At 60.2% G+C, this 11,325-nt stretch overlaps 1 protein-coding gene across 1 annotated transcript; it reads right to left on the reverse strand.

Moving 5' to 3' along the window:
• Positions 1-3,547: 3,547 nt before the first annotated feature.
• Positions 3,548-7,805, reverse strand: MSX1 (msh homeobox 1). Its single transcript, XM_049630291.1, has 2 exons — positions 7,083-7,805; positions 3,548-4,751 (listed from the first exon to the last, which is right to left on the reverse strand). Exons 1-2 carry the CDS (start codon positions 7,549-7,551, stop codon positions 4,309-4,311), a joined length of 912 nt encoding a protein of 303 aa, XP_049486248.1. The 5' UTR covers positions 7,552-7,805; the 3' UTR covers positions 3,548-4,308.
• Positions 7,806-11,325: the final 3,520 nt, after the last annotated feature.

Raw genomic sequence — 11,325 nt, forward strand, 5'->3', positions numbered from 1 at the left:
GTCCCGGCCTCGCCGCCTCTCGAGCGGCTGGGAGGGCGGGGACAGAGCCGGGGAGGCCGCGCGGCCCCGGGGGCCCGGCCAGGCCGGCGCCAGCCGCCGAGTTGAAAGGCGGCCGCAGCCTCTCCTTGCTGCTTCCCATTGCGCCCCCGAGGGCTCCAGGCGGGGCGTAGGCCGGGCTCACCTCGGGGCCGCGGGTCACTAAGGGGGGCATCATTCGGTACGGGACCCCGCCAGCCTCACGGCCCGCGTAGGCTTCGCACTTGAGGTCCCCCGCCTCCTGAGTAACTGTCTCCCCTGGGCCTCCTGCGCGACCGGGGCCTTCAATCCCGGGGTCAACGAGCGGAGAAAAGGACCCCAAAACAAGGCGCGCTTGGCGCGAGCTCCCCACCCCTCCCCGGCCTCGCAGAGCCGCGACCGAGATCGCCCCGGCCCCCCGCGGACCCACGCGGAGCGAAAGCGCACCAGGGCCCCTGCCCCGGAGCGATCTCTCCGACCTGGGGCGCCGCGCCACCGACCTTGGGCCTGTTCGGCTCGGCCGGCGTGGTCAGAAGCTGAGTTTGCAGATCGAGGCTTTGTCTGCTCCCCAACAAACCGAAAATGCCTTCACAGACGGCTCGCAGGGCAGGTGAGAAGCCCCTTTTGTTCCCCAAGGGACGGGGCTTGCTCGTGGTCAGAGCACGAAGGAGTTAAATTCGTGGGGCTGTGGCTGGGTTCCCGGGGCCCGTTTGCCAAGGATATGCGCGCTTCGCAGGCCTTTTCCAGCCTCCAAGAGCTATTCAGGCGCTAAGTGACCCTCAAGGAGACAGGGCTGGGCAGTGGGGGGAAAGCGTAGATGCCGCCGTGTAACCTGTGTTCGAATCCCTGCTCTACCCTTTATGGGCTGTGTGACCTTGGGAAATCACGTAACCTCTCTGGGCTTCTGTCCACTCCCTTGTAAAACAATCCCCTAAGGTTCTGGGGAGGCGGCGATGTCAGGAATTCCTCTGGGCGCCATACGTGGTGACTCCGAGTGAACGATCCGGTGCTTTCTGCCAAAGGAGGAAACCGATCGGTAGAGGACCAGGCCTGGGAACCCCCTGCCCACTCTGCCCTCGCTTGAAAAACAAGCAACTTAGTTCAGAGGGCTGAACGAGGAGCGGTGCCCAGAACCCCGCCTCCAGTTCCCACCAGACCTGGCTGAATCTGATTCGGGGCCCTCACCCCACACCAGGGCACCGCTCCGATCCAGCAAACATTTATTGGACACCTTCTGTGTGCATGCTCTGTTGAGATAGGGAATTCGGAAACAAAAACGAGGGAAAGAAAGAACTAGACGAAAAGAAACTAGGGGAGACGGGAGTGGAAAGAAACCCGGACCCAAGCCGGCGACTCGGGCGGAGGTGCGCGCCGAGGCGGGCGCGACCGGGGGGTCCCAGGGCGGCCGCCTCCTCCAACCCTCCGAGGTGCTGGGTGGGGGAAGGGGGCGCGCCCGCCCGCCTCGCCTGCAGCTACCGCCTCTCTGGAGCCGCGGCGCGTCTGCAGAGCGCGAGCCGTCGCTCATTACTGCAATTATGTTGCTCTAAGTTTGCCTCGACCCTAAATTGCCAAACTTCGAGGAGCCAGGAGGCCCGGGAGTCCGAGCCAGCGGAGACACCTGATCCTGCCCCACCATTCCCCTACCCGCACTTGAGGAAAAGCCTCTGGTGCTGCGGACTCACTGTGAACTGAGAAAATTCAGACCCGCCCCCTACTCCCTGGGCGCCCTCTCTCGCAGGGGTTCGTTGTCGCTTCTCCAGAATCCTGGGAGTGGGAAGGATTTCTAGGCCCATTTTGCAGATGAGAAAACTAAGGAAGCAAGAAACGGAAGATCTTCCTTATCCCAAGTCAGGCAAAGTTTAAGTGGCAGGGCTGGGATGAATCACATTGGCTTGTCTGACTTCAAGTTCAATGCTATCCCCAGGACGGGAGAATCACGAGGGGTGTTGCAGGAAGGAAGCTGGAAAATGTGTAGAAGGCAGTGTCCTTCGCTCCATCGCGGTCCGGTTGCTTAGTTTATAGAGGGGAAGCAAAAACAACCCCTTTCTGCGTCTGCCGGAAGGAAGCAGCGATGTACCTCGACCCTCAAGCGCCTTGCAAGGACTGACTACGTGAGTCTGAGAGCTTTTTAGGTCTAACTGCTCTCTCTTGGGGACCAGGAGGCCCGGATTCGGGTTCTGACCGCACTTCTGGGAGCCCGGCTTCCGGGCTCCCCCAGTCTGTCTGGTCCCGCGGAACTGCACTCCACAGCAAGCTTGCTTTCTTCTCCTCCGGAGGGGAGTTGTGGCATGCTCAGACTGCAGCCTCGGGGATCGAACGTTTGCCGGAGCTACGGAGACTGGAAGATCCTAGAACCAGGGTACCCCGGAACTTGCCGGGCGAAGGCTCACAGCCGGCCCCGGGGGTGCATGGGCGCAACCCTGTGCGCTCTTGGAATTCCTAGGCAGAGCTCCGGCGCCTGGGGCTAGAAACAGCGCCGTGTGCCCAAGACTCGGTTTCCACCCTGAGCCACGGCCTCTATCCGTGGAGACGTCCACCCTCCCCAAGTCCAACGCCAGATACTTTGCTTTGTAACAACCGTTGGCCTGCTGGCTTGCAGTGTTAAGGGCTCGCCGCAAAGGCTGCCTGGGGCTGTCCCGCGTGGAGTCTGGAGGCGCGGGCCAAGGCGGGGTGGAGGCAAGGCCGGGGGAGGGGGACGCACGCAGATCTGGTGAGAATTAAACCGGGGCCCCCAACTCGAAAGAGAACAGAGCGGTGCCTGGAACATAGTAGGCCCTGTTTACTAGGAGGTCATTTTCTGCTACCAACATCCTTGCAGAATTCGCCCCAGAAGGCTAAAACTTGGCGCTCGTTCAAATCTATTCTCCTGGAAGCCTGAATTTAACCTACTATATAAAAGAAAAAACGGAGTCTGTGAGAGTTTGGGGGGAGGGCTCATGCAAAGGACACGCCAAGGTGGGAAGTGTATTGTCGCCTTGGGTTTTCAGTAAAGTGGTTTGTGTTTAGGCGTCCTAATAGGGGGTGTGAAGGAGTTCACATTCTGGCAGCTCAAAATTAAATCCACAAACCGGGTCTACACCAGCGCAGCGACTTAGAGAAGGAAAGCTGTGCCTCCACCCCCCACCTGGCTTCCTGTGGGAAAAACAGGTTTGCGGGGGTAGGAATTGTCTGGATTAGCTGTCTGCAGTCATCAAACCATTTGGGTGATTCGCTTTGTTTTCATAGACAGGTTAAAAAGGAAGAAAAAAGAAAGAGTCGGTTCTGGGTCACCTGAGCCAAGTGTCGATTTCAGCTTAAAGCGAATTGGAAAATTGAGCCTAATTATCGTAGGTAATTGCTTCAATTCTCCACTTGACTTTGCCAGCGCAGATCTGTCCTGTGTGTTCAAAGAGACGCCCCCCTCTGTCCCGGAATATCGTGGTCACCTTTGAAAGGCGTTAGAGTAAAAGTCCCATCGCACTGAAAGGCAACTGCATGTGCGAAGACGTGAAATTCACATAAAGGCCTAAATCAATAAAGAGATCATTTCTTGTAGCTTAAAATTAATTTATTTAACAAATATAGCTATAATATAAATGATAATAAAATTTCAAATATACAGTATATTACACACCATCCCTTCCAAAGGGATTCTTGACAGACACACAAACGTACTGTTAAATAAGAAACAGGATTTTTAAATTTTATTTTACAATTTCTTCTGATACTGGTGAGAGGGGTCCCTCCAACCTACCTTTGCAACGCATCTGTGTGCCCCCCTCCCCCCACCGAAAACAAACGTTCTGCTGTTGAAGTTCTCTGAACTTTTCTGAAGGAAGGACCTGGGGGCTGGCGGGGCGGTGGGGAGGCCGATCTCCCCTGGCATGTTCTCCTTCTCTCCAACTGTTCTTATTTCCAAAATCTTCAGGCGGGAGTATTTTTCCTGTGCTTTTCGCGCCGAGTGTCAGGGCAGGAGGCAGGGATACAGGACGCAGCCCCTGGTGCGCGTCCAACAGCTAACTCTGCTGAGGCCCCTTGGGAAATTTAACTTCTCTAACCCCAGTTTATCCATCTGTAACACAAAGGGTCGGTCTAGATTCTAGAAGAGTGTTAAGGGACCCTTCCAGCCACTTTGGGGGAGGGGATCAGACTTCGTGAGTGAACGCAGGGAGCGGCGGAGGATAAACCAGAGCAGTGTGGGGGGTGGAAGGGGAGCTCGCTGGGTGGGGTGGGGGTGGGGGGCTCCTGCTGCTTTGCAGAAGACAGGGGCTGGAGGAATCGGCTGGAACCGCAGGTAGGGGACCCTGGGACCCTCTATGTCAGATGGTACATGCTGTAGCCCACATGGGCTGTGTAGAGTCCCACGGGCGCTACCGGCAGCGCGGCGCGCTGGAAGGGGCCAGAGGCACCGTAGAGCGAGGCGCCCGCCGCGGCCGCTACCGCCGCTGGGCCGCCGAGCGGGAAGGAGAGCCCGAAGGCCGCGGGTGGCAGCATGGGCTTGGCGGCCATCTTCAGCTTTTCCAGCTCGGCCTCCTGCAGTCTCTTGGCCTTGGCGCGGCGGTTCTGGAACCAGATCTTCACCTGCGTCTCGGTGAGGCTGAGCGAGCTGGAGAACTCTGCGCGCTCGGCGATGGACAGATACTGCTTCTGGCGGAACTTGCGCTCAAGCGCCAGCAGCTGCGCCGTGGTGAAGGGCGTCCTCGGCTTGCGGTTGGTCTTGTGCTTGCGCAGGGTGCAGGCCGGGGGGCTCAGCCGCCCTAGGGGGCCGAGAGAAAGGCAGTGGGTTAAGAAACCGGCGCGGGAGTGTAATCTGCCCACAAAGCAGAAATAGTAGTCAACAGCAATACCGGCTATTCATTTGCGTGGGGCACCTCGGTGCCAAGCGCTGGGAGAGACACTTGGAAAAGATTTTCTCCAATTGCCACGCCCCGCGGGGTAGACGTTTCCGTCTACTTCTTGCAAACGAGGAAACAAAGATTCCGGGTGAAACGCGCGCGTGTTCAAGGCCCGAACTTAAGTGGGAAGAGGTGGGATGCCTCCTGCTAGATGGCTGCTTGGGAGGGCCTTCGGCGGCGGGCCTCCTCCCACCGTCGCCCAGGCTGGGACCGTAGGTGTTAATAAGGTTGATGAAACAGGCAGAAAGGCCCTGCACCCAACCCAAGATCACATCTAGTTTTCTGCGTTGGGTGAACATGTACGTGTGCCCACCAAAGTGTTCAGCGCTAGGCTAGGCCCAGATCTCTTCCCCTTGGAACGGCGTGCTCCTACAGGGGTCTAAGGACAGTCTCAGGGGATGGCAGGCGAGCAGAGCCGGCTGTCAGGCGGTCAGAAGGTTGCACCCGCGGCCATATCTCAAATATAGGAAGTGCCAAGGGGAGGGGGGTTGCATCTTCCGGTGGTCCCAGCTGTCTCTTGGGGCTCAGCCACCCCCAGTGCCTTGGCCCTCTGGTCACACACAAATGGGGGTGAGTGGGAGAGGGGTTGCAATGGCTTCTCCTCCAGCTGGGTCTCAGTCCACGGAGATGAACGGTGCCAAGCTTTTTCTTATGGCTTCAAAATATACCTCAAAGATGGGCGGTGAGCCAGCGCCCCGGCAGAGGGCTCCCGAAGGTACCAGTCGGAGTCCTCTGGGCCAGTGAACCCCTGCCACACAGGGCAGTTGTGGCCAGATAAAACGGAGAACACATTATTCCCAGGACAACGGGGATCTCAACGACTTTGGGGTCAGCGTGGAGGCCCTAACCGAATTCCCGAGTCCTGGAAAGGACGCTTTGCCTACCCAGCGGCTTCCCTCGGGGGAAAAATGAATTCAAGTACATAATGTTTCACCATGCGGGTTTTGCCTAAGTATGCATGTTTTTTCGTTTGTTTGTTTTTTTTCCCTTAAATGAGCCTTTGGGCTCGCAGACCACCAGGATATGAGTCAAACGAAATCTTGTGTTAACATCCCCCCTTCTTCCCTGCTCCAGGCCATTGAGAGTCCGGGAAGCAGTTGGCCCCCGACTCGCTTTCCGCCGGGCCGCCCGAGGGGCGGGCGCCGAGGGAAACGTCAATCCCTTCGGTAGCGACAGCCTAGCCGGGGCCACCTTCTCCAGCCTTTAGGCCCAGGGAGGGGCTGGCCTTTCAAAGACGTTTAATCCCCAGATAAAAATCATTCCTCAGCATCACGCCATTGAATTCGGGTTGCTATTATGCCGCGCAAAATAATCGGAGGAAACGAGGAAAACTTGGGAATTTCCCGTGCTCCTGAAATATCTCCGAGCGTGTTTGCTGGGCAGAGAAGCCGGGGGGCCGCGAGGCCTTGCAACGACCCCGAACGCGCCTATGGCGGCTGGAGTCCGCTCCAGTGGCCCTGTCGGGCGACGTCTGGGAGCTTCCCACCGCCACGGAGGGGACGCCTCCCGCTAATTGACTTGGTGCCCCGCCCCCTCCGCTGGACCTGAGTGCCCCCTCCCACTAATTGAACCATCCACCGTGAGCACCAAGTATCTGTCTGAAATCTGAAGGGTTGGAAGGGGGAATTTTGCAAGAGGTTCAGAACCTCAGGGCAGAGAGGTACTTTAATGCGGGGTGGAGGTGGGGGGGGGAGTCTTCTATGAGAAAGTGAAACTCTGAGCGCAGGGAAGATGTCCGCACCGCCTGGACCCATCCGTAGGGATAACGGCCAAATAACAGGGCATAGGGGCAGATAGGGAAGTGGGGACTCCCGGGGGCTTCTGATAGGAGCAGGAGGGGAGGGTGCCCAGACACCTTGCCCTGGAAGTTAACTGCACCCCCGCCACACACACACACACACACACACACACACACACACACGCCCAGCGTCGCCCGGCCAAGGCGAGGAGTCCGCGAAAGTGGACCGAGAGCTGGGCTTCAGCCAGGCCTCTACCCCTCTAGCTGACGCGAGTTAGGGAGAGTGGCGAACCCCGGCCGCCCCGCCAGCAGATCTGCAGCATGGGCTCCGGGTACCTGGCTGCAGGTACGCAGCTGCTGGAGACAGGCAGGCGCCGGCTCCAGGCCTGGCGCCCTCCCGCCCCGCACCCCCCGCCCGCCCCCCCTCCCCCGCCGCCTGGGTTCTGGCTACTTACTGGCCGGGGGCGGGGAGAAGCGGGGGTTCTGCATCCACGGGGTCCTCTCGGGCTTCTCGGGGCTCTCGGCTTTGACGAGCGCATCTTCTGGCAGCTTGAGAAGTCCTCCCACCGAGAAATGGCCCAGCGGCCGCGGCGAAGACGGCGCGTCCGGGGCTCCCAGAGACCCCGGCCGGGCGCCCAGGGGCTGTGCGGAGCCGCCCGCCGCCTGTGCGCCCTCGGAGGCCACCAGGGCGCTCTCCTTGGCCCCGGGCTTCCTGTGGTCGGCCATGAGCGCCTCCACGCTGAAGGGCAGGAGTGAAGGGGACACTTTGGGCTTGGCCCCCTCCTCGTCTGCGCCCATGGCGGCCGCCGTGGCCGCGGTGGCGCTGGGGGCCTGGCTCCCGCCTCCCCCCGCCGGCTTGCCGAAGGCGGAGTCCTCCACTTTGACACCGAGTGGCAAAGAAGTCATGTCAGCAGCCGGGGCCATGCAGAGCCGGGTCCCCCCTCCAGCCGCAGCACGGGCCAGCCGCCGGGCATGGGCTTGGGGCGAGCTGGGAGCGCGGCCGGCCTTTGGGTGCGCCCGGGGCCCTGGCCGGGCGGGCCCTCGCGCGCGCGCCTCCCGCCCCTCCCCAGAAGGCCGGCTCCGGCGCTCGGGGCCTGGTTCCTCGCTGGCGCCGCCGCGCAGGCCGGGTTCCCGGGCGCACTCGCCGGCTCCGGGTCGGGCCGCAGCTCCCCAGAGAACTTGTTAATAAGGCGAGGCCGGCGCCGCGGCGACCAATCAGCGAGCGAGGGGGCGGGCCCGGCGCCTGCCATTGGGCCGCGCTCCTGCAGACGGGCCCCGAGGCGCACTGGGCCGCTGGGCGCGCGGGACGGGGCCGGGCCCCGGGAGGGCAGGGGAGGGGAGGGGAGGGGGCGCCGGAGAAACTTTCTTCCGCGCTGCAGCCTGGGCCGCGCGTCTGTCTCCGGGTCCCCGCGGCTCTCTAGTTTTTCTGTCTTCCTGGGGGACTCTCCCTGCCCTCGTCCCTTCTCTTCTGCCCTCCCCTCTCTTCCCTTCCTTGATCGCCCCTCTCTCCCACGCCTCCCTCTTTCCTCTGCTCCTTTCCTGTTTCTATCAAGGCTTCTTTCACCTTTCCCTTTGGCGGCCAGCCGCTGTGTCTCTTTCTCTATCCCCCTCCGCTATCTGCCTCCCGTCTTCTCTCCCGCGATCATTGGAGATGAGTCATTTCAGACACACTTCTTTCACAGTTAAAAAAAAAAAAAATCTGGATGGTTATGTATTCTAGTAGAAAGAAAGATTAATTTCTTAAAAAAAAAAAACCAAACAAACCCCTATTTTCTTCCTCTGTTTCAATCTTCAAAACTTTACCTCTGAGTAGAAGTGGGCCTTTGTCTCTTTCTAGGCGCTGGACTGAAGTTTGCAGAAAGCGGCCACTCTCCTGTGGTGCTATAGACGCTAAGAATAAGAACACATGATATTATCCGGGGTCGTTAATCGATTTTCATTCATGATGTGTACTTTCCCCCCCCCCGCTGTGAACTTCCCTGGGAGGATTACAACACCTATACCGGCGACCAGCTGGGGGAAGGAGCCGCCGGGTCCTTTTGATATAGAACTTATTGAAATAAAACCAGCAGAAACGTCAACAAAACACTGATCTGGCCTTAACGTGACCTCAACGCGTCCGCGGAAACAATAACACGTCCCTGTCTCTGGGTCGCGGATGGTACCGGAGTGGGGAGGCACGTTTGTGGGAGGGGGTCAGCGGAGAAAGAGGACGCTTCCTGGGAAGGATCCTTGGTAGCTGGGCCGGAGAACTTTTATTTTGCCAGTTTCGGAGGAAACGTGATCTTTTTTTTCTGCTAAAAAAAATGGAGGAAAATGAGTTGAAAGCGTGGGGAGATATAAGATCTATGCAAAGTCGGGTTGGGGCTCAGCAGTTTTCTGCCCCTCCTCTTTATGGCCTCTTATCCCGGGGCCCAGGCCGGCGACCCCCGGGGAGCCAGCGGCGGTGATTGGCGGCTCACCGGGACCCGCCATTGATGACTGCGGGGTTCTAATCTCCAGGAAACACGAGGGGCTGCCGTGGCCATTTAGGGGTAATTATCCGAGCGCGGAGGGACAGCGAATTCCCTCGCCTTTTAACTGGGCGCAATAAAAGCTGTAGATTAGGGGCGTCCAGATTAAGGGAAATGAATTGCTACAGCGGGAACTTTATTACCCTGACGGCGTCCGGGGTCTGGCGGGAGGGGTCGGGCTGCGGACGCCAGGGTGATCGGCAGCCTCACGTCTGTCCATAGGCTCCAGAGATGTGTTCAGGTCTTGGGGGGTGGGGGGGGGAGGGGTTCAGGAATACTCGCATCTGTGAAGTTTACGCCGCGTTTCCAGATTCCTTACTCGTCCGAGACTGCAACACAAGCATTAGGCAGGGTTTGGGGCCTCCAGCTCGCGTCGGGCCCAGCTAGAGGCGCGGTGCACCCACGCGGCCTGGCTTAAGCTCCCGGTACCCCGGGGCAGGGGTAGGACGAATAGCGTCCTGCCACCAGGCAGCGGAACCAAGGCCCAGGAGGTACGCCTGAGGATGCCGGGATCCAAGGCCAGCCTACGACCCATTTCAGAGCTGACCGAACTGACGCTCAGCAAGGCTGCAGGCCGAACAGTGGGCTAGCATCCCAGCCCGGATAGCGAACTTCTATGGCCTGCATTTTCAATTTAGCTGTGGCTGGAACGAACCCTACAGCCGAGCCGGAATCTCCCTCTGCACCGGGGTTAGACGGGGAGAGGGAACCGAGGCCCCTTGGCTCTTTAGGTCACCCTTTCGACAGATAGCTTGTCTTTGCCATGAGGCTTGCGCTGTTGCGCCGTTGTCTCCCATCTCAAGAGTGTTGGACTCTCAGATCACTTTGCCAGTCTGATCTAAGAACTTCCTCCGTAGAAAAATGCTGAACAGTAAAATCAACTTCAGGGGAGTGGGACGGGGCGGGGGGGGGGTGCTCTGGACCCTCTTGGAGTCCGCCAGCTAAGAACTTCAGCTTTAGGGCGGAGCAGGGGCTCGAACCCCGAGAGTGCAGCCGCGCGACGCAGAGGGGTCTCAGGGCCGTCCCCCGCGGCGGCGCAGCGAGGCCCGGCGCGGGCCCGGGGGGCCCGGCCAGCCGGGCGGCGGGAGAAGGGCCGCATCGCTAATTGCGGGGATAAACAATCTGTCACGATCCCTCAGCGCGCCTAATAGGCAGACGAGGATGTTGTTTTTAGGCGCCAGCGGCGGCCGGATCAAAGGCAGCAGCCGGCGCAGGGGCCCTTGAAGTCGCGCCCCCGCCTCCTGGGAGCAGACCGCCTGCGCCCGCAGCCCCCGGCCCTGCCGCCCGCCCCTAGGCATCCCGAGCCCGTCCGGAACCCCACGGTTTTTCGGTTCGGTGTGGGTTCTTGTCCGCTCTCGCCGGGCGCGGCGGGTTAGCTGGGGGCATGCGTGGCAAGGCGAGAAGTGTGTGTCTGGAGAGGGAAAGGGGTTCCGAGTAGACTGCGCGTGGAGCCGGTGCTCAGAATAGCTCTCGGCGCTTGCACCGACCTGCCTTTGAGGGTGGGGGCGCGGAGGGGGGGAGATGCCCCGGGTCTCAGAGAAGGGGGTTAGAGGAAAGGAAATGTCTCTATGTCTCTCGGAGCTTGTTGAGCCCGCGGGAGGAGAGGCACAAGTTTTGGGGCGGCGAGGAGCTTTCTCTGCGTTTGTATTTGTCTGGGCCTTTCCGGATTTCCCGGTTGGTGGGTTTCTCGAGCTGACGGGGCCGGGGTGGGGGTGGGGGGGCTGCGCCTGTTATCTCGCCGCCAGCACTACCCCCCCAGGCGCTTCCAGCCCGGCATTTCTCCGCGCGGCCGCAGCCGCCCAGAAAGCCGGGCTGTAATTCATGCCTGGCAAGGGCAGGGCTGGCCCGCAGCAGATAAAGCTCGGGGACTGGTGCTCCGCTCCCCTCCCCTCGCGCCTCGCTCCATCCTTCTCAGTCCGGACTCCCTGTCCCCCAACAAAGCACCTCGGCGCTTAGGATCCCAAAGACGGATTGATTGCCTAGCGTCCGACTCCCTGGGCAACTGAACTGGGGACGGGTTTGGTCTCCCCCCCGCCAAAAGCCCGTTTTGGGAGAGTGTGCGGCGGTGGAGGGGTGGTGGTGTTTTCAAACTCCCCCTTCCCAGGGAAAGGCTCGCGTTTAGAGGGATCCCGTCTTGAAGAGCGCTGTCAGTGTCTGGGTATTGCGGCCGGGATTGGAAAAGCCT

Source organism: Panthera uncia, chromosome B1, assembly GCF_023721935.1.
Source record: "Panthera uncia isolate 11264 chromosome B1, Puncia_PCG_1.0, whole genome shotgun sequence".
Classification (NCBI taxonomy): Eukaryota; Metazoa; Chordata; class Mammalia; order Carnivora; family Felidae; genus Panthera; species Panthera uncia.